The sequence below is a fragment of the Poecilia reticulata genome, chromosome 20 (genome assembly GCF_904066995.2).
Source record: "Poecilia reticulata chromosome 20, P_reticulata-male-v2, whole genome shotgun sequence".
Classification (NCBI taxonomy): Eukaryota; Metazoa; Chordata; class Actinopteri; order Cyprinodontiformes; family Poeciliidae; genus Poecilia; species Poecilia reticulata.
Window position 1 is genome coordinate 842,409 of NC_088849.1, and position 23,428 is coordinate 865,836.

General features: G+C 41.8%; 2 protein-coding genes across 2 annotated transcripts; both read left to right on the forward strand.

Moving 5' to 3' along the window:
- The first annotated feature begins 2 nt into the window (after nucleotides 1–2).
- LOC145549420 (trimeric intracellular cation channel type A-like) lies at nucleotides 3–5,652 on the forward strand. Its single transcript, XM_081601724.1, has 5 exons — nucleotides 3–109; nucleotides 1,089–1,273; nucleotides 2,456–2,543; nucleotides 3,611–3,728; nucleotides 4,564–5,652. The coding sequence occupies exons 1-5, from the start codon at nucleotides 3–5 to the stop codon at nucleotides 4,768–4,770; spliced, it is 705 nt and encodes a 234-aa protein (XP_081457850.1). The 3' UTR covers nucleotides 4,771–5,652.
- Nucleotides 5,653–6,417: 765 nt separating this feature from the next.
- LOC103463136 (thrombospondin-4) lies at nucleotides 6,418–22,977 on the forward strand. The gene is given in 20 exon segments (XM_081602007.1): nucleotides 6,418–6,557; nucleotides 9,520–9,593; nucleotides 9,956–10,007; nucleotides 11,361–11,509; nucleotides 11,872–12,009; nucleotides 13,248–13,325; nucleotides 13,936–14,088; nucleotides 14,167–14,271; nucleotides 14,365–14,472; nucleotides 14,549–14,708; nucleotides 15,496–15,614; nucleotides 17,190–17,242; nucleotides 17,320–17,513; nucleotides 18,176–18,354; nucleotides 18,440–18,488; nucleotides 19,457–19,653; nucleotides 19,838–20,010; nucleotides 21,058–21,197; nucleotides 22,914–22,922; nucleotides 22,925–22,977. Coding segments are annotated over 20 exon segments (2,250 nt in total). The 5' UTR covers nucleotides 6,418–6,490.
- The last annotated feature ends 451 nt before the right edge of the window (nucleotides 22,978–23,428 follow it).

The window sequence follows — 23,428 nt, forward strand, 5'->3', positions numbered from 1 at the left end:
CCATGCTGTACTGCTTCGGCAGCTACATCCTGGCAGACATCATGCTCGGGAGCAGCCCGCTCGACTATTTCCAGTACAACAGCCACATCCTGCTGGCCTCGGCCGTCTGGTGAGAGCACACTCATCATCTACAGATGATGGTTTATAAGATTTATCCATTAATATTCAGGTTTTTAAGGCTGCATTCACACCAACTGCTGTATTTGAACTCCGGACCGATTTCTCTAATTTGGACCAAAAAAGTGAATTCTAGTTCACGTAAAAACTCCAGTATCAGTTTGGTTGAAGTGAACTATGATGCAGTTTGAATGCATAATGTGAATGCAAGTGCTCCAAAAGCAGGAAGTGGACTACAGCGCAGGGCATTCTGGGTAAATGTAATCAAAACATACATGCTAAACTAGCGCTAGCAGGAGAAATGGCTCGTGGACAAAAGAGAAATGCTACACCTAAAATCTGATGCCACTACATTTTTGTTTACATTGAAGAAGGAAGTTATCCTCAGTGTCTTCAGCGCAGGGCATTCTGGGTAAAAACAACCAAAACAAATATGCTAATCTAGCGCTACTGAGAGAAATGACGTGTTCTTTTACCACAGACAAAAGAAAAATCCTACAACCACTAAAATTGTTTTTGTTTCCATTTCAAGAAGAAAGTAGCGCTCAGTGTCTTATTCTGAGGTTTTCATGTCGTTTCCTTCAGTGGTTCTTGTCGCAGCGCCCCCACAGGCAAGGAGGGGAACAGGTTTTTCAAAGAGTTCAGATTGTTAATAGAACAAAATCTTAATTTCTGGTGTAAATATCTTGATACACTTGAAATAAAACAAAACTAAATTGTAAGCAACTTTTCAGCAAGATAGAGAATCTTGTTTTAAGTCAATAATTCCTTAATATTGATGAAAAAGTTCTAATTCCACTGGCAGATTGTGTCACTTTAACGTGAAATGTCTCGTTAGCTCCGCAGGTTCTTGTCACTTAGTTTTATCTTATTTAAAGTGAACCAAGATATTCGCACCAGAAACTCGACCAGAACTCCTTGGTGGTATTTGGTTTTTCAGTTGGTGACTCTCCTCTGTTACACCTGAACAGGTACCTCATCTTTTACTGCCCCCTGAACCTCTTCTATAAGTGTGTGGCCTTCCTGCCGGTCAAGCTGGTGCTGGTGGCTCTGAAGGAGGTCGTCCGCACCCGTAAGATCGCCGCCGGCGTCCACCACGCCCACCACGCCTACCATCACGGCTACTTCATCATGGTGGTCGTTGGATACGTCAAAGGTCAGTCAGAGGCAATTTAGCAGATCATACTGTGTTTAAATTGCATTTTCAGAGTTTAGCACCTCTTTAGATCCAGATTAAAACAGGATTAGTTCATAGTTTACGGTTTAAATATTTTTGAACTGAAGTCTAAAAATGAACAATCACTTGTACATTTTTAATGGATGCGAGTAAAATGCTTGAATTTCAATTAGGAAAGTGTTTAATTTATTCCTCCTTTTAAGCCTAAAAGCCAAAATTTAAAACGTTATTTACTGCTGAAACATGCCAGATTTAAAGTACCTTTTGAAAATAAAATTTTTCACATTTCTGTGTTAAAAACTATTAATTTTTATTGCTCTGATGTAATATTTTTGAAATTACATATTTTCATTTGCTATATGTGGAAATTCATCATAATCAACAGGAAAAATCCTTATAAACGTCAGATTGTGTGATGTAGAGTTTCACTACAGTTAGCTTCAGTAACGGCTCCAAATCTGAAGCATGATGCCACAAATCTGAAGCATGACGTCACAAATCTGAAGCATGACGTCACAAATCTGAAGCATGATGTCACAAATCAGAAGCATGACATCACAAATCAGAAGCATGACGTCACAAATCTGAACCATGACGTCACAAATCTGAACCATGACGTCACAAATCTGAAGCATGATGTCACAAATCTGAAGCATGACATCACAAATGTGAAGCATGACATCACAAATCTGACGTATGATGTCACAAACCTGAAGCATGACGTCACAAATCTGAATCATGATATCACAAATCTGAAGCATGACGTCACAAATCTGACACATGACGTCACAAGTCTGAATCATGACGTCACAAACCAGAAGCATGATGTCACAGTTCTTCACTTTCCTGACTAAATTCACCATTTCCACATATTTTCCAGTTGGTTTTATATGAAAGCAGAAAAACTACAAATTTTAAAATGTGATTGATTAAGAGTGTAGTAATAAAAGTAAATGTTTATAGTTTTTATCTGTGGCCTGTTTGTTTTATTGTGATTTTTGCCGTCCATGCTCGTCGGTCCTCTTTCTTGTCGACAACTAGTGTTAAGTATTTATTTCATCTGCTCTCGTCTCTGCTGTCCAGGCTGATGATAAAGAGGACAAAACAGACCTTTTTCTCTCTTGTCCTCATTTTTTTTTCGTGCTATTTTTATCCCTTCAGGGTCTGGAGTGGCTCTTATTTCCAATTTTGAGCAGCTGCTGCGCGGCGTGTGGAGGCCCGAGACTAATGAGATCCTCAACATGTCATTGTAAGTGAGAGAGTGGAAACTTCTACTGCCTCTTTAGTTTTAAATGGCGTATAAATATGGCTTTCATTCACTTCAAACTGCGCTTTAAAAATGCAATAAGCATTTCTAAATTAGTTTTGTTTCATATTTGAGTCTCATCCACTTCTTTAAAAAAAAACTACCCAACTGTTTCTGTAGCAATAACTTCATGATTTCTGGTGTCTGGAAATTGTTTCAAAAATAGAAGGGCACTGCGCCGTTACCTAGCAACCCCGTTGCCTAGCAACCTAAGCGGAACTCCAGAATGATTGGTCAGCTGGTTTACAGCTGACCAATCATAAGTCAGCTTCATGACTTACTATCCAGAAAATGAGGTTATTATAGTTCACTAAAACCAGCGAAATATTGATAACTGATATTGAGAAGACGTTTTCGTAAACTGAAATAAAAATGATAATAATAATAAATAAAGCTAAACTAAAACATACTGGAATTATAAATAACATTATTCATTGAATGAATCGGTTTATTAGCTTCTCGAACTGATGTGAAATTTTAAGAGTTACGTCAAATTATGGCACTCCATAATCCTCCTGGCAGCGCTTATGCTGGTCCGCAAAATGGCCGCTGGGAGAAAACACCAGAGCCAGTTAGTTGCTCGACTGAATACTTTTTATTTTGGAAATGTATGTCTTCTGTTGAGTATTCATTACCCCATCACTTTATACATAATCACAATACTTCTGAACCTAAAACGAAACCAAAGTCTGAAAAACTTAAACTACCACTATAACTAATAAAAACTAAATATTTAACTAATAACTTCTATAAAATAGCAAACACTAAACTAACTCAATTAGGAAAAGAAAAATTCAAAATGAAATAAAAATAAACAATAATGGAAAACGGAAAACTATTAAAACCCTGCCAGAAACCAGTTGCTGCATCCTTGTTGGTTGTGCAGGAGGCTCCACTTCTGCTTTTCAAATTTGTACGGTTGTATGATTGTTCAAGGAAGAAGAATAATTCACCTTTAAATCTTTGTAGGTTGATGAAACATTTTCTCAGCTTTTCTTTGCTCTCGGCAGCCCGACTAAGGCCAGCTTGTACGGAGCGATTCTGTTCACCCTGCAAGAGTCTCACTGGCTGCCAGTGTCCAAGAGCGTCCTCATCCTCGTCTTCACCCTCTTCATGGCCACGGCGAAGGTAAAACCCTCACCGGAAACCAGGACATCATATTACGTACGGTCAGAGGCGAGTAGAGTAGCCAAAGATTATTCTCCAGTAAGAGTAGCACTACTTCAACATACTTTTACTAAAGTAAAAGTAAAAAGTAGCCATACAAGACAAAAAACACAAACACATCAACTAAACACAAGTCAAAACTGGAATATCCAGTCAGGATGTTCAGGAATCCACCTCTTCCATTAGTGATTACTGAATAGTTTGCACTTCAGGGTTACCGTACAGAGCAGGCAGAGTAGCCAAACATTATCCTCAGTCAGACTAGCACTACTTCAAATATTTTTTACTAAATTAAAGTAAAAAGTAGCCATAAGAAATCACTCAATAAGAGGAAAAACATATTTGGTAAAAAGTCTATTGAAGTATTGAGTAACTGATCAAAATCAATCATTTAATATTTAAAATTACATCATCAGACGGACCAAATGTAAAGTTAAGTGGAAATATTTGTATTTTATGGACCAAAATGACAATAATTCATACAAGTAACCAAAATCAGGCAAAAGAAATGTTTCCGAATCAGTTTCTATAATAAAAACCTAATTCACGTTAACAGAAACTGCAGGTGTGAATCTGTCAGGTGAGTTTCTGGTTAAACATGTTTGTTTTTCATTCAGTGGGAGAAAATCCAGAATTTTACTCAAGAAGAAATAATCATAATAAAATTACTGAAGTAAAAGTAAAAGTTGCTACCCAACTTGATTAGCTTAACGGTCCATAACCGGCATAGCAGGTGAACAGATTGACTCCAACCTGAAGCGAGTTCAGATGAAGCTGAAGGTGTTTGGTCCTGCAGGTGGTGATGACGGCCCGCCACTCTCACGGCTCCCCCTTCAGCCTCGTCGAGTCCTGGACGTGCCACCTGCTGTTCGGCTCTCCTCTGGGCGGCGGCGAGGAGGACAACCATCATCCTCCCGCCGGCGCCGCTCCGTCTTCACCGCTCAAAAGCAAAGAGGAGCTGAGCGAAGGCGCTCGCAAGAGGAAGGCCAAGAAAGCCGAGTAAGACGTGGCTCTGGTGAAACTGCATCGGACTTGATGGCGCCAGACTTCCCCTTCCTTCCTTCCACAAGGACAGGAGCAGGTTGATCTCTGCCCGGACGAGACCCTTTTTATTGGAGCAACATGGTGCTTTTTGCATTTTACAAAGCTGGAGGACTGTAAACACCAAGGCAAACGTTTCACACAGCAGCCAAACCTGGACATCCGAAACCCGATCAATTACGAGTCTGGGAGAATCTGCATCTCCGCCCGGCGCTGCTTGGTGACCCGGCGGCGGCTCAGGAGCCGCGTGGCAACAAGGCCACGGCGCCGCATCCATACTTTTCTTCCTTAGAACTGTATGGAGCTAAATTTGGGCCATAAAGTTTGTACAAAAGAATAACAAAACTAACTGAAAAAAGGGCTTGAAACGAAAAAATATTTAAACGGAAAAATAATTTGAAACTGAAAAAAATGAAACAAAAAGATATGAAACCAAAATAAAATATTTAAACTGAAAGAAAGAAAAAAGATTTCAAACTGAAAAAAACGAAACTCAAAAACATTCAATCTGAAAAATAGTTTTGAACATTTTCTTCAATTTGAAATCTTTTTTTTCTATTTATTTTTCAATTTCAAATAGTTTCTCATTTTCATTTATCTTCAGTTTCAAACTTTTTTTTAGTTTCAAACTAATTTCAGTTTCAATTATTTTTCTTTTGAGCAAAGCTTTACGGCCCCATTTTAGCTCCATAGAAATTGGTCAACTTTTGTTATTCAGAAAGAAACAAAAAAGAACAAATTTATTCAACTCTACATCAGAAATTAAAGGTGTTACAGAAGTTAACATTCTTCCTGTTTTCTGAGATGAAACCAAATTTCTATGAATAAATGAAATCAAGAGAAATATTGTGTTATGGTGATTTTTTGTACCCGACTTCAACCAAACCGAGGCCGAGGTTTGTAGGCGGACCAGAGTTCACTTTAGAGTTCGATTAGCGTTCACACCTCCCAAAACAAACCGGACTTTCTGCACAAACGGACTGGAGTTGGATTAAAGTGGACTAAACAAGATTTCTCTTTTTTCTTTAGCTAAAGAGAAAACAGAAATCCTCCAGCTGCTAAAATCTGACGCCGCTCAATTTTTGTTTACATTTTGTAAAGAAGAAAGTTGCGCTCAGCGTCTTCAGAGGTTTTTGTGTCGTTTCCTTCAGTAGGCTGCAGCGCCCCCACAGGCCAGGAGGGGAACAGGTTGATTACAGGGTTTGACTCGGAGACGGAACCACAGCAGCTGGAGGCGGATCAGATGATGAAGTTTTGGTCCCAGTCAAACCGAGTCTTCCATAACAGGTGTGAAAACACCCTTAGATTGGGGAAACTGGTATTATCCCAGTCTGTATTTGGACTGTGGATTTAATACAAAAAGGGAAAATCGGGACAAAAATCAGCATAAAAAAGTATTTTTGTGGAAACTAGATCTTCTTATTTGTTCACTAATTTAGCTTTTTATCACGGTCTACCAAACTGCAACATTTAAATGTTATTTTTGTCAAGTCACAGACCACGGCGTTGTGCAGAATCAGTTTTTTTCGCTCCATCTCCTGGAGCTTTAGAGGAAGGGCTGGAGGTAAAACTCAGGGACGGAGGATGGGTGCAGAGAGCAGGGGAGGGACATAAAGTCAGGCTAACGGGAGGACAGCCGAGTCCAGGGAAGGACAGCGAAGACGCAGCTGCTCGCTCCCATCATGCTGCGGTTTGTAGCGCTGACCTGCGTCCTCTGCATGGGAGGAAACCTGGTAACGGGACAGAGGGGTAAACCCATCCTGCTTCATATTTAATATTCACAGTTTGTAGTTGTTATTGTTTTTAGAATATTAGATACGGCGAATTAAAAGTCAACAAACGTTGACGGAGCTAAATAAATGACATAAATCTACATGTTTAACTTAAAGTGTTGCATTATTATCATCAGGTAAACATTTTAATGAAGACGTGGATATGTCCTGCAAGCTTCGATTAGTTGTAAATAATCGCTGTGAGGCTCCAGGTTTTATCAGAAACAGTGATTTACGTGCGTCTCTTTCTGCTGTGGAATCCAGTCGGCTAACAGAGCCGCCCGCTCCTGATGAGAGGAACATGTTTCCTGCTCTTCGCTCTCAGGAGGGTCCAGCTTTCATCCCGATCATCTGCTGGTCAGGCAGGGAAACGCTGAACACGGGACGCAACAACTCGCCACACTGCAGCAAAACCTGCGTTAGCATTCACCACAACGCAGCGCAATTTGAAAATAAATTGGCTTAATTGAAAAAACGTTTCTTCATAAATGTTTTATCTTGCGCTTTTTTAGGCGTATCACAATTGGTTTATTTTGCATGACTGCAGTGGAAAAACTCTTGAATCACACAAGTCACGTGATCAGCAACCCGATGTTACTACTGCTGGAGACGATGAAGGAGACGACAGGAAGTGGCAGGGGGATGATGGCGTGGCATGCGTTTTAATGACTTAATTTGCAATTTCTTATTTCCCAATTGCAATTTTTTATGAATTTTTTTCACATTAGCAGAATATTGAGGCCAAGAGTCACACATGTACAAAAAATAACTTATTTTACACTCAGTGTAATGTAATAACATTGTGTGTAATGTTTATTACACTTAATAATAAATATAAAATATAATTTTTCAATAAAATATCACAAAATCCAATTAAGATTATATAAAATGGCATTTACACTTTCCAGTTAAACACTTTATAAAAAGAGTTTTAAATTTGTTCATGGGAATAAATGGTCAGTTTTAATGTTTTCACCTTCTGTATTTTAATGTTTCACACATTTATTGTAACTTATCGGTACTGATAACAACTGTGTTATCAATACAGAAAAACAGGCCTTAGATCTGTTGACAGTCATAAAAAGTGTTTTAGTGAACAAAAACATTTCTGCAAACTGAAACTTTAATGAGCTCTTTGTAGAAGGTAATTTAGGATAAACCAGGACAGTGTCTTTCTACCACAGTCCATTTGTTGACACTTTCAGACTCCCACTGCTTTTCATTCCTGAATGTGCGGCTTGGCTGGAAAATGCGGCTTCCAGAAAATCTTCTATCTTCTTCATATCTGGAAAATCACTTTAGGAGCCGGAGACAAAACTTTTCAGACGTCAGTGGATGAATGAGTCGTTTAAAAAAACAAAAACTGGACTTTAAAATCCTGTTTTAAGACCGGCACAGATTGTTAGTCCCAGACTAACAAAGTGTTTATTTGAAAAAGAAAAACTGGAAAGTGAACTCAAAGTGGTTTCAATTTAAAAATTCTCCTTTGTTTTTAACATTTTGCACATTTCTGATGACTTTTATAACCAATGGAGTAGCAAACTTTTCAATACATTTAAGGGATGTGGGCATATATAACTCAAGTGTATTAAGTTTTCCTGTGTTTTTCCTGAATCCTGCTGTTTGGTTTTGTAATTTCTGGCACTTCCTGAAGTATTTTAACCTGGTTGTGATCCGATTGGATGAAAACAATCTGTCATTTTTTGGTGGTGTGGTTCAGTTAAATATGCTTTGCAGTTTCTTGTGCGTTAACAACGTACTTTGCATAGTTTTTGGTATTCTTTGGTTCCGTAGATGAGGAGCAGGAACATTAGAACGTGTCGGATGTTAATTAGCGTGTCTGAAATATAAACGCTCAAACCACAAATGTCTGATAAATGCGCTCACATCAGTTTCACTGCATATTCTGACCAACGCCACAAAATGCAGTTTTTATAGCAAAGCTGCATAAAAGTGAGAATTTTAGCCATTTCACCATATTATTACACTGAATGTTAGCAAAATATTCCGAGAAAAGACATTTTCCATTTGCTAAAGGCTGATTTGATATAAAGCCCCCTTGGTAAAAAGAAAAAAAAAAAAGCGTAACAGAAATGGGAAATGTTTGCCCAGAGCTGCTTTGCAAGCCGTTTTGATGTTTGCGAAAGGACTGAACCGACGCCGCCTGAGAAATTTCAGGCTTCCATGACTGAATCCTCCAGCGGCCAGAGCTAAGCTGTCAAGCAGAGCTTCCTGACTGTTGACACCAGGAGAAACGAACACGGCCGTGACTGCAGAGGCAGTAAATCTGAAGACAGACGGGCCGTTTTCAGTCAGACGCTCCACCGTTTGTTCACAAAGAGCTGAGATGTTGACTCAGTGGAGGCGTCAGGAGGTAAAATCCGGCCCCTCAGGTCTTTCAGGCCTTCCTGTTTGCACAGCAGGCCGTCAGCCTGTCCAGCTGGCAGAGCCAGAGGTTTTTCTAGGAACTGACAAAAAACAAACAAAAAACGTTTTACTGTCCAATAAATTTAGATTTGGAAGACAAACTGATGGTTAGACTTTTAGTTTCAGTTATTTTTTGTCTTGATTGTTGATTTATATTTTGTTTTTTGTATTTCTTGACATGATATTTTGTGTTCGGGTTTATTTTGTTAAATTATTGTTTCTATTTTCTGTTTATTATAAACATTATTGTTTACCATTAAATTTCTAATCTAGAAAAGTCTAAAATTTGCTAGAAAAACTTAAATTTCCAAGTTTCAAAGTATAAAACAGTCCAAAAACTTTGAAAAGTTTAAATTTAGCTTTCGAAACTGAAATTTAAGTTTTTTTTCTTCTTCTCCCCATATTGACCCAGTTTGCCGCCATAACGACGTGTTTAAGATCTGAAAAAGTCTAAATGAAGGGGTGTTGATGTTTTTACGGACTGCAGCTGATGTGCTTTCTGTCTGCACCAGATGGAGAAATCATCAGTCAGGTTAAGATGACAAACTTCGCTTTGGCCGAGATTAAAGAGCTGCTGAAGCAACAGGTGAACCTCATTCACTGCCCTAAAAATGTTGCATCATTTACTGTTCATGACTGAAGATGGGCTCATTAACACCAAATTCTATGGAGCTAAATTAGGCCATAAAGTTCGGTAAAAGAAAAAAAAAAAAAAAGTAAAACTGGAAAAAAAAATTTAAATTAAAGATTTGAAACTCAGAACAATTATATGAAATGTTCAAAACGACTTTTCAGATCCAAGGTTGGCTTTTTTTTCCAGTTTTGAACAAACTTTATGGCCCCATTTTAGTTCCATAGATAACTTGGTCTGGATTACACCAAAAGTGTTGTTTCCATTGAAAGAGCAGCTGATGTTTATTTAATCAGTCGATTTGTTGATTATTACAGGTCAGAGAAATAGTGTTCCTGAAGAACACAGTGATGGAGTGTGAAGCCTGTGGTGAGTTGGTAAAATTAAGTAATACGATGTTTATACTAAAATATTCAAGATTAAGAGTCAATATGTTTGCATGTAATTTGATAAATGGATGAAGGAATGGATGGATGAACAAAGTCAAAAAGATGAATGGATGAACAAATGTTTGGTTGGATGTTGATTGTAAGTTTCGTTGGTTGGATGTTTGGTTCCCCTCCACAGCAGTAATGTTCAGATGATGGTTGGTTGGTTGGCTGATTGGTTGGTTGGCTGTATGTTTGGTTGTATGCTAGGCTGGTTGGTTGGTTGTATGCTAGGCTGGTTGTTGGTTGGTTGGATGCTAGGCTGGTTGTGTGTTGTTTGGTTGTATGCTAGGCTGGTTGGTTGGTTGTTTGGTTGTTTGGTTGGTTGGTTGTTTGCTAGGCTGGTTGGTTGGTTGGATGCTAGGCTGGTTGTGTGTTTGTTTGGTTGTATGCTAGGCTGGTTGGTTGGCTGTATGCTAGGTTGGTTGGTTGGTTGTATGCTAGGCTGGTTGGTTGGTTGGATGCTAGGCTGGTTGTGTGTTTGTTTGGTTGTATGCTAGGCTGGTTGGTTGGTTGTATGCTAGGTTGGTTGGTTGGTTGTATGCTAGGCTGGTTGGTTGGTTGGATGCTAGGCTGGTTGTGTGTTTGTTTGGTTGTATGCTAGGCTGGTTGGTTGGTTGGATGCTAGGTTGGTTGGTTGGTTGTATGCTAGGCTGGTTGGTTGGTTGGATGCTAGGCTGGTTGTGTGTTTGTTTGGTTGTATGCTAGGCTGGTTGGTTGGTTGTATGCTAGGTTGGTTGGTTGTGTGTTTGGTTGGTTGGTTGGTTGGTTGGTTGGTTGGTTGGTTGGTTGGTTGGTTGGTTGGGTTGGTTGGTTGGTTGGTTGGCTGATTGGTTGGTGTGTTTGGTTGGTTGGTTGGTTGGTTGGTTGGTTGGTTGGTTGGTTGGTTGGTTGGTTGGTTGGTTGGTTGGTTGGTTGGCTGGTTGGTTGGTTGTGTGTTTGGTTGGTTGGTTGGCTGGCTGATTGGTTGGTTGTGTGTTTGGTTGTATGCTAGGCTGGTTGGTGGTTGGTTGGTTGGTTGGTTAGTTGGTTGGTTGGCTGGTTGGTTGGTTGTGTGTTTGGTTGGTTGGTTGGTTGGTTGGTTGGCTGGCTGATTGGTTGGTTGTGTGTTTGGTTGGTTGTATGCTAGGCTGGTTGGTTGGTTGGTTGGTTGTGTGTTTGGTTGGTTGGTTAGCTGATTGGTTGGTTGTGTGTTTGGTTGGATGTATGCTAGGCTGGTTGGTTGGTTGTGTGTTTGGTTGGATGTTGGCTCCCCTCCCCAGCAGTAATGTTTACATCATGGCGGCTCTCCCAGGAATGGGGGGCATCCAGCCCGTCTCCCCCTGTGAGCCCAACCCCTGCCACCCTGGTGTGCGGTGCTCAGAGTCCCCTGAGGGCCCCCAGTGTGGCGCCTGCCCTGATGGCATGGAGGGTAACGGGACACGCTGCACGGATGTGGACGAGGTAGTTATGAGGAGCGGTGGAGAATCCTGAAACTGCTGCTGCACGAGTTACTCAACAGGTTGTTGCTAGGTAACCAGGAGTGAGCGAGTGAGCGAGTGAGTCAGTTGACTGCCTCAACCCTGCAGACAGATTATCTATAGATATTGATCACGTCTATTGCATTATATTGTTATTGATTTATTGTCCAGCCTTTGGACTGATGGTTAAACTGATAGATCTATGGAAACACGGATGGCCAAATAGATGGATGAAGGTTGAGAGAAGTTAAAGTATCAGAATATGTGAATATGAGGAAAGAGACCAAAACCAACCATCTTCTTCCCTGAGTTGTTCATCTGTTTATTTATCGGTGCCGTTTCCAGTGCAAGGTGATGCCGTGCCACATGGGGGTCCGCTGCATCAACACGTCCCCTGGTTTCCGCTGCGGTTCCTGTCCTGCAGGATACACCGGACCTCAGGTCCAGGGGGTTGGACTCGCTTACGCCACTGCCAACAAACAGGTCAGGATCTGCTAAGTCCATAGCTTTCACACCCAACGCGGATTTAGATTTAAGTAGTTTATCTACATTTTTGTTCCATCTGTAAGTAATGTAACATTTTGGAGACCAGACCAGAATTTGAAGTCAAAGGTTAAGGGTGAAGAAGGACATTACATGGGGACACCGACGCAGCAGCTCAACTCTTTGGCGGTTTTCCTACTGGACTGTGACAGAGGTGACAAAGGGGAATAGGGGGAAGTCAATATTTTTGACTGGCCATCACAAAACTTTGATTATTAACGTACTCAGATACTACAACAGTCTGACTACACATGCGCTTACAAAGTATTAATAGTAGATATTATTAATCAACCTAAATTTTCTATTTTCCATCTGCAACGTAATGTTACGATTACAAGATCTCACCCCAAACTCCCTGCTACCTGTACCAGGGCTAGCATTGGTTTTAGCTGTCAAGCTGTCAACGTAACGCGCTGAATCTTAAATGTAGGTGTGATATCTAAAAGGAAAAGGGACGCAGTGCTTTGCTGCTACTTCTCAACACTACGGCAACAAGATAGGGTCAGGAAAAAGGTTTGATTAAGAAACACTAGCGAGGGGAAGTAGGTCAGCTATGCTAGCTTGACTATGACAACCTTAACATGTAGATGTGCAGCAGAGTTCAGTGTGTTTCAGTTCAGTTAAAATATTTTCCAAAGGCGATCCGAACACCAACTCTAACAGAAAATCAATAATCAGGTAAATTAGCTAATCAATCACCACTTTATTCAGATGATCACTTTTTAATTATCGTAAAATAAACATCAAGCCATAAAGCTGTAACCGACTGAATATTGAATTCTTTGTGTGTGAATTGTTTCCACGTTTTTTGGTGTTGGATCCCGATACGCTGGTGGAGCTGTTGCTAGCCAGTTGCTATGGCAACGAGTCTGATGTAGCATAGCGCCGCAGAGGACGAGAAAGAAAAGAATACCAGTGGTTTTGAGTTTTTCTTCAACCGTTTTTTTCACCGTAATTTTTCCCTTTGCATAATTTTCCCGTTGAACTACATTAAATTAATAATACCTCCGTCTCCAGGTTTCATTTAGTTAACCGAGTCGTTCTGCCGCAGCGGCGCGGCTCTGAATGAATCGTGTTTTTGCCCTCCAGCTTTGTTCACATGGGGGAAACTTACAAATGTAAACAATGACATACAACACGTCTATCCGAGTCGGTTTCTGAATGTTTTTCTGGTCAAGGTGTGCAGAGATATAGACGAGTGTGAAGGTTCCAGCAACGGCGGCTGTGTGGAAAACTCTGTCTGTCTGAACACTCCTGTGAGTAGAAATCACATTTCATATCAGTTTCCTGCAAATATGCAAAGTAGGTCATTAAAGGAAAGGATTTCAGATTTACTTTAATTCAACTTGCAGAACTTTACTGCACCTTTATAAATGTAAAGACTTTCTTATGTGAATCCAACCAAACAGAACCGTTACATAGTCATATGTATATACAGCTACATATTGTTACTGTATTTATTATATTGCTTTAATGTTATTTTTGTTTTATGTGACTTTGGGTGGAAATGAGGGCCTTGCTAAATCAGGTGTGTTTACGGTAATATTACATGTTCATTAATTCGCATTGTTCCTTTCAAATAAAATCAATGCAGGTAAAAAATACTGGAATCTGAAATCGACCGAACTATCAAGTTGTTTATTTTCACATTTTTCTCTCAGCTCAATAGATTAATTAGAGGTTATGTATGTTTATTTAACAGTTACAGCATCCATAGCGGTACGTGTCACTCATTTCACTAAAACCTGTCTCACCATCAGGGATGTGCACATTTTTGCTAAAGTGTTTGTTTTCTGGGGGTTTCCATACAGTAAACCGTTCAGTAGGACTGGACTCTTTGGGTTCTATGTTTCTGAATGTGCTCAGGGCTCGTTCAGATGCGGCCCCTGTAAGCCCGGCTACGTTGGGGACCAACGGCTTGGCTGCAGGCCCGAGAGAACCTGTGGGAACGGCCAGCCCAATCCCTGCCACGCCAGCGCCGACTGCATCGTCCACCGTGAAGGAACAATCGAATGTCAGGTGACGCATCCCGGCTTGTACTTTGGATGGCTGGTGAGTTTATGAAACAAGCTCCTAAATAATGTCTAAACTTCGCAGTGTGGAGTGGGATGGGCGGGTAACGGATACCTGTGTGCAACGGACACCGACATCGATGGTTTCCCTGACGAGAGGCTGGACTGTCCTGACCTGACCTGCAACAAGGCGAGTTTCCAAGATCACTACTGCTCAGTAAATCTGCCTCCCATAGTAGGTCAGTTTAGTGCAAGAAACTCTAACAAGAGTTTGCGTCTGCAGGATAACTGCCTCACCGTGCCGAACTCCGGCCAGGAGGACGCCGACAACGATGGGATTGGAGACGCCTGCGATGACGACGCGGATGGGGATGGGATCCCAAACACACAGGTTCACACACGAGCAGAAAGACCTTCAGGTTTTCTACTGGTTCGGTGAGAAAGAGACTAAATTTTATCGTCTGCAGGACAATTGCAAGCTGGTGCCCAACGTTGATCAGACAAACATCGATGAGGACGACTTTGGTGATGCGTGCGACAACTGCAGAGCGGTGAAAAACAATGACCAGAAGGACACGGATCTGGACAAACTTGGTGATGAGTGCGATGAAGATATGGATGGAGATGGTACGAATCCTGCCACCCCAAAAACAGAAATATAAAACAGAAAAACGGAAACTATAAGTCATTTGGGTGACATTTGGAAATAACAGCAATAAATTGGGATATTTAGCATAAAGAGGGAAAAAATGGAGGCTCATGTCATTTTCATGTTACATGTTTGTAAACTAAATATTTAATTAGCAAGCTAAATACTTAGCTATCTCAGAGAAAAATGTTTCATTTGGAACTAAATAGTCAGTTAGTCCAATAAATATTTGTGGAAATAAATATTTAACTGGCCAACGAAATATTTAGCTCCAAACTAAATTTTTAGTTAGAAAGCCAAGTAGTTAGTTAGCAAGATAAATATTTAGTTTACAAACAAAATATTTGGCTCCAATATTTAGATCCAGACTAAATATTTAGTTAGCAAATTAAATATTTAGTAAGCAAGTTAACTATTTAATGCCATAAATATTTATTGAGTTAGCGATTTATTTTGCTAGAAAACTATTTAGCTCTGAGCTAGCTAAATATTTAGCTTGCTGACTAAATATTCAATGTGAAGCTAAACATTTACATATTTAGTTTGAAATTGACGTTTATTAATAAATGAGCTAAATATTCATTCATTAATAAAAATATGGCTTTGAAAACTTACCTCCCAGAGTTCAGACAGGCTAATAACCCAATTTATTGATACTTTTGACTGTGTAACTTTACAAACAGCACCGAAGAAATCAAAAATATTTAATCAACAATTTAGAATTTAATTTTGTTTCATATTTACTGGTATTATTAAAATTGCCAGGAATCATAAATGTCATGGACAACTGCAAAAGGGTTCCCAATGTTGACCAGAAAGACAGAGACGGAGACAAAGTTGGAGACGCCTGCGACAGCTGTCCCTACGTTCCCAACCCGGACCAGGTGAAAAACGGCTTTTCCTCCATTTTATTATGACCTGCGTATCAACTGCGCTCTAAGGTTTTGTTCACACTGCAGCCTGAAGTGACCCAATTACGATTTTGTGACGTAATGCGACCTGTATCTGATCTTTTCATGGCAGTGTGAACAGCTCAGGTCGGATTCTTTTCAGAATGTGACCCATATCCGATACGTATCCGATTCAAATGCGACCATAACGTCCAGGTCGCATTCATCCGAACTGAACGTCACTGATTCTCAACAAATCTCATTATTCTGCTCCTGATACGCAAGTGGGAAGAAAAACAACAACCATGACGGATTATATGAGGATTAAGTTGTTAATTTGCTGCTCCGGTTGGACAACAACTTCAAATATGTAAGCTAAGCTCCACCGTTAGCCTCCATGTTTACTTCCGCAAACACTGAGCTCTTCTTCTTCTTTTTATGGCGGTTGGCAGAACACTGAGAACGCTGACGCTATAGCGCCCTCTACTGCGCATGCGGGACACTTCAGGTCGTTTGCCCATTTACACTGCAGAACACATACAGGTCGCATTTACTGGCAGTGAGAACGGCAAAAAAAATCTGAATTGAGTGACTTCAGGCTGCAGTGTGAACGTTGCCACTTCTGGGTGCGTTTCTGTCATGGTGGGGTAGTTATGGGTCCAACAGGGCCGCAGACAGGTAGACAGCTCACTACCCTTATTAATTATGCAACACACTGTGCTGCATACGCCAGATGTCCAGAAACATAAACCTGAAAACGCTGCGCTGACATGAAACTAGGAAAGACCAAATAAGGATCTGACAAAACAGGAAAGATTGAGATTTGGGAAGACTGAGTTGTCCCATTGAACTGACATCAGCACCATAATAAATTAGTAAAATAAAAGCTTTTTGGTGCCACAAAGCTCTTCTCACCAATAATATGTGCACACAGCTTCAGCCACTACAGCTGGAAACTAGAGATCAGACTGAAACCTGGGTTTAGTGATGAACTCTGACCTGAACCTTCAGAGCCACATAAAGACAGTTACAAAGTCGGCCTTTTATCACCTGCATTTCCAGGATTAGAGGACTGAATCAAACTAAACCAAAACCGCCACCCAGGTCTGTGTGTGGTGTTCTTACCATCAACGCATCAGTGAAGAGGTGCGTCAACAGCAATACGTCCAATATGTCCCAAGGTTTCAGGGACTCAGGAGAAATCCTGTCCACCTCTTAATCACTTCTCCCAAGTCGATGGACTCGTTTTGCCCTGAGTTCTCCAGTGGACATCATCATACTAAGTTGTCTACCAACAAGCCAAACAGCCTGGTGGAATCCCTTCTGATGGGTTTCCAGAACCTCCCAAAGGGCAAATGAAACTCCTTCACCACAGCTTTTCCAAATCCCAAGGTTTTCCTTCTACAGTCACAGGAGACACGGTCCTTCTTGCCTCCTGCACCTTATCAGTTGTTTCAGGAGTCTCCAGAGACAACCAGATGATCAATCCACCAGTGGATCATCTGGTTGCTGCCAGAACAGACCCTTACCCAGCTCTGCCACACCAACAACTCATGCCATGTTTCTCAGATGGATGCAGACAATGACTTGATTGGAGATCCATGTGACACCAACAAGGACAGGTAATGCTCGTGACCTCATCATCAACCATATTACCTGACAGAGTATTTCAGTGTGAGTTTTTTTAACTCGTCTCCAGTGATGGCGACGGACACCAAGACTCCCGGGACAACTGCCCAGCCGTCATCAACAGCTCTCAGCTGGACACAGACAAGGACGGAAAGGGGGACGAGTGTGATGACGACGACGACGATGACGGGATCCCTGACCTGCTGCCGCCTGGTCCCGACAACTGCCGTCTGGTGCCCAACCCTCTGCAGGAGGACTTGGATGGTGCGCAAGAAAACTCTGAAGTCAATTAGCATGTCACTATCAAGCTAATAAAGAAGCTACAGACCCAGAGCTACGATTGGCCACGATTGGTGTTTGATGAAATGCATCGCTCCCGATTCATCCTGACCAAAAACAACCAATCAGAGACAGGAGGAGGGGCTTAGCGCTGTCCATCAATCTCATGCACTCACTGCTAAATGTGCTAATGGTGGAGAAACAGCTTACCATAACAGCTATGCTAACCATCTTGAGCAGCTTAGCATAGAGTAAGGAAGGAAAGCAGTGCCACACGGATGTGTGACTGGCAGCGCTAAGCCCCTCCTCCTGCCTCTGATTGGTTGTTTCTTAGCACTGGGAGAAGGCAGAGAAGCTCATGCTGTCACAACATAGTGACAGTTCCAACAAATATGTAAAAATATATATATATTTTTTCTAAAAGCTACATACTGCAGCTTCAAGGAAGGTATGCATAGAGTGATGTGCATAAATCTGAGGCAGAGTGGGACGATATTCCATCACATTGGTGTGGAAGACTGAAAGTTACTGCTGCTAAAAAGAGTTTACATTATTTTCTGGGCGTAGATTTTACATTTTTTATCCTAAATGTCAATGAAAGAGGGTGCACTTTCTTTTCTTAGGACCCTCTGTGCTCCTTGTTGCAGGTGATGGTGTGGGCGATGTGTGTGAGAAGGATTTTGATAACGACACCATCATCGATCCCATCGATGCCTGTCCTGAAAATGCAGAAGTCACCCTTACGGACTTCAGGGAGTACCAGACGGTCGTGCTGGACCCGGAAGGAGACGCGCAGATAGACCCCAACTGGGTGGTGCTGAACCAGGCCAGGGAGCTTTAAACTGATTTCTTATTTACCAAATGATCTGTGGAGATAACATTTCTTTTAAAGTCCATTTTCCTGTGTGCAGGGAAGAGAAATCGTCCAGACTATGAACAGCGACCCGGGTTTGGCTGTTGGTAAGAACAGCATTTTTGGAAAATCTTTTGTTTTCCCAATGAAAGTGGCAAGTAAAGAAACCATAAACGTGATTTATCTATAAGAATTTAATAATTAACTTCAGTGGTGGGCACACTTACGCTAATCTGCTAATACGCTAATAGCAAACCTAACATTTCCATCACATTTGTTTAGGGGTAGCTAAGTTTATGCTTAGCTTGTTTAGCTTCCCCTAAATTTATATTTCTGGATAAAATCTAAAGTGCTGTTTGACTTAGTAGCTTTGTAAACTTTAGCTGATGCTAAAGCACTGAAGTTTAGCGTTTTAGCATTAGCTTTCAGCTGAGTAAAGTGTTGAACACTTATTGGGAACACAGCTTGTTTCAGCATTAGCTTCCACTAAACACCATGTTGTTGTAGCGCTTTAGCATCACCAAAGTTTCTGATTAGTGCTTTAGGGTTAGCACAACTAGCTTTTCAGTTAGCAGCACCACTGATTAACACTTCATTTGTATAAAAAAAGTACAGAGTTGGGTTTGTATGGTTGTATTTTCTAGGGCTGCACAGTGGCGCAGTTGGTAGAGCTGTTGCCTTGCAGCAAGAAGGTTCTGGGTTCAATTCCCGGCCCCGGTCTTTCTGCATGGAGTCTCCATGTTCTCCCTGTGCATGGTGGGTTTTCTCCAGGTACTCCGGTTTCCTCCCACAGTCCAAAAACATGACTGTCAGGTTAATTGGCCTCTCCAAATTGCCCCTAGGTGTGAGTGTGTGTGCATGGTTGTGTGTCCTGTGTGTCTCTGTGTTGCCCTGCGACAGATTGGCGACCTGTCCGGGGTGACCCTGCCTCTCGCCCGAAACGATAGCTGGAGATAGGCACCGGCGGCCCTCCCGACCCCACTAGGGGACAAGATGGATGGATGAATGGATGGTTGTATTTTCTCTCATTCTGTCTGTCAGATCCTTTTCTAAACATTCTCACAAATGCCTCCAGGCTACACGGCGTTCAGCGGCGTGGATTTTGAAGGGACGTTTCATGTAAACACGGTAACGGACGACGACTACGCCGGGTTTATCTTCGGCTACCAGGACAGCTCCAGCTTCTACGTGGTGATGTGGAAGCAGGTGGAGCAGATCTACTGGCAGGCGAACCCGTTCAGAGCCGTGGCACAGCAAGGCATCCAGCTCAAGGTACCTGTGCCTCCCATCACATGAAGAACGTTTCTGATTACAACACTAAAGTCTCAGCTAGAGAAACGCATCAAGTCGCATTGATTACTGCAACAAATGAGGCTCTAAAAGAAGAGAATCATTTTTGTTGCTCAAACAGATTAAATAAATAAACTGTTTGCTTCCTCTTCCTGTTTGTGATCAGGCGGTGAAGTCGAGCACAGGTCCAGGTGAGAACCTGAGGAACGCCCTGTGGCACACCGGAGACACCGGAGACCAGGTGAAGCTCCTGTGGAAAGATCCTCGCAACGTGGGCTGGAAGGACAAAACTTCGTACCGCTGGTTCCTCCAGCACCGACCCGCTGATGGCTACATCAGGTACCGGCTGGGCTCAACGCAGGAACGGGAATTTTTCACTGTTTTAGACGTTTCTCAAATAAAAACTGAAAAACCACCAACAAAAGTTAGCTAGCTAAACCTAAAGCATGAATTGTAAACACTAGCTCCACTAATGCTAAAGCAGTACGGTAGTTAGCATAAGCTAATAAGCTAAATTCATCATTGTTATAGCGCCCTCAACAGGGTCCAACTCGATACTGAACACCTTTCTGTGCGTTTTGTGCTTGAGGAAGTGATTCTTTGAACAGATCTTTCACTCATGGATTCAGTTTTCAGTTGTTGCGTTTTGCTAACTAGTGAGGCTCTCAAAACAATTCATATGTGTGAATTTTGTTATTAATGCAAGTGTTGTTTCTTCTATCCATTTGTTGATTGTTTGTTGCTTTTTAAGTTTCTTACAAATAAAAAAAGAAAACGTGAGAAGAGGAAACCGAAAGACTGCATCATTTCCATCCATCCATCCATTTTCTTACACCCTTGTCCCTCAGTGGGGTCAGGAGTGCTGGTTCCCATCTCCAGCTAACGGTCCGGGCGAGAGGCAGGGTCACCTGGACAGGTCGCCTGTCTGTCGCAGGGCAACACAGAGACACAACCATGCACACACACACTCACACCTAGGGGCAATTTAGAGAGGCCAATTAACCTGACAGTCATGTTTTTGGACTGTGGGAGGAAACCGGAGTACCTGGAGAAAACCCACCATGCACAGGGAGAACATGGAGACTCCATGCAGAAAGACCGAACCCAGAACCTTCTTGCTGCAAGGCAACAGCTCTACCAACTGCACCACTGTGCAGCTCCGACTGCATAATTTTCACCATGTTATTCATACACTTGTATTTGTAATTGCTCCAAACTTAATATTTAATTCACAAACTAGTCAGTGTTATGTATCTTTATAGGTATAGATGTCAGAAATTATTTGTACCACCTTTCCTTGCTAGTTGCTGACGAGAAGTTTTAATTTCCTGTAAAATAGAAGTAACTCCACTGAGGTCATTTTACCTGCTTCTGCTGTTGCTGCAGGGTCCGTTTCTATGAGGGCCCTCAGATGGTGGCGGACACCGGCGTCATCATAGACGCCACGATGAGAGGCGGCCGGCTGGGCGTCTTCTGCTTCTCCCAGGAGAACATCATCTGGGCCAACCTGCGGTACCGCTGCAACGGTGAGCTGGAGGGTTTTACACCTTTTCCATCTGTTTTAGGCATTTTCCACAAGAAAAAGAAATAAAAAAATCTGACTCACAGCTGGGCTGCACAGTGGCGCAGTTGGTAGAGCTGTTGCCTTGCAGCAAGAAGGTTCTGGGTTCGATTCCCAGTCTTTCTGCATGGAGTCTCCATGTTCTCCCTGTGCATGGTGGGCTTTCTCCGGGTACTCCGGTTTCCTCCCACAGTCCAAAAACATGACTGTCAGGTTAATTGGCCTCTCCAAATTGCCCCTAGGTGTGAGTGTGTGTGGGGTTGTGTGTCTCTGTGTTGCCCTGCGACAGACTGGCAACCTGTCCAGGGTGACCCCGCCTCTCGCCCGAAACGTTGGCTGGAGATGGGCACCAGCAACCCTCCTGACCCCACTGAGGGAAAAAGGGTGCAAGAAAATGGATGGATGGATGGATGGATGGATGTTCACAGCTTCTGCACGTAGAGTTGTTTAATATACAGATCTCATGTAAAGTCGTGAACTTGTGTAACTGGCAGCCATCTTGGATGCTTTTGAACCTTGGTTCTGATTGGCTGGTTGGGTTTCCGGGCGGATAATTTTAGGTTTTTTAAGTTTTTATGTTATTTTTTTTTTCCCCCCTGTGTGTTTTTAGATAATTAATAAAGTGAATGACGAAAAAGAAGCGAGAGCTGAAAAGAAAATCCATCTTTACAGGCAGTTGCTATGACAACAATAAACGAGCCACAAGCTCAGAAAAAACTAGCTCTAGCCTCGTTCCTAACTTATAAATAATAATTAACTGTTACTCGATCACAATATTTGAGTACTCTACCGACCTCTGTGTAATACTAATATATACAGTAATATTTACTGTAGTACTTACTGCCGAACTAGCTAAGTCAGCTGAGCTAATGTAGCTTTTATCCGCTAGCTAAGACGGACATGTAGCCTGCTACAGCAGAACCTTGTAAAATCACCTGAAATGTTCGTACTTCTTTTTTAAAAAGCCGTTAAGACATTGATTGTATCCGGTCGCGAAGCTCCTGCATGTTTACGCACTCTTCATATTCAGTAGTAAATGAATTATACAGTAATCTGAAATCGGAGGCAGCTTGTCCACGTCGTCTGACGTGTTTCCTTCTTCGTCTCATAACGGTTGATCCCGACAGCAGCCATTTTGTTCATGCATCTTTCAGGGTCCATATAATGTATTTTTGTTGGGCTTGAGGTACTTGAGGTCAATTCCAATGTTTTCTGATCAGTGCTGGTTACAAAAAGCAGAAACTATCCACTTAGGTTTACAATCGCGGCTATTTATGAGTTAGAATTAATGTATTCTGGTGAAACTGAACGGGATTTATTGATCTGGTTATGCTCAAGTGCGGTGTTTTCGAAGCGCAATGAGTGCTGTTCTTTAGAAAATTGTTTTGAAACATAATTTTCACATGCAACATTAAACATACTTGCGTCAAATGGGATTTATAGTAAAGTTTTGCAAACGGTTTTTTCACGCAAGTAGCATTTTTCAACAGGCATCGACACAGCCACCTACAATTTGGAAACACCTGCGGTGCGCATAGGTTTCAATCAGTTGATTTAGCCACCAGTTGATCCGTAACACCGGTTCAGACTATGCATCTGCAGTTAGATCAAGTTAAAGCTTTAAAATAAGCAAAAATGATCATCTCACCTTGACCTGACATTGTCTTTTGAATCTTTTCAGACACTCTTCCTGGGGATTTGACACCTACAGAACCCAGCAGGTCAGCTGGTGGCCTGAGGACTGAAAACAAACACTTTCAGGAAACATCATGTTGAGACGCTTTACCAGGTCGAGAAAGAGTAACACGCTGTTAGACAAAGGCCCATAGTAAAAAGTTACATGTTTGATTCTGTTAGACACAAAGGTCCATTTCTCACGAAAAAGAAACGTTTTCCCAGGCCACAGAGACATGGTGTGATTTCAGGGAGTGTCTTCAGTCCATATAATCAGCTGCCCTCCTCTTTCTCCTCAGACGCTACAGACTTTTTTTAGAAACTTTTCTCCAATGTAATGGTAAAAGCGTCTCCTTTCAGCGCTGAAAGTGAATAAAATAAGTAAAGTCTGAATGCTTTTCTTGGCTGATTTTATGCTCCGTGTGTCAATACAAATTATGATTCATCGATCGGGATTTCCATTCCCAACAGTTGGTAGCAGAGGATGGTTTTGTGTTGACACATGAGCGGAGATTGGACTGG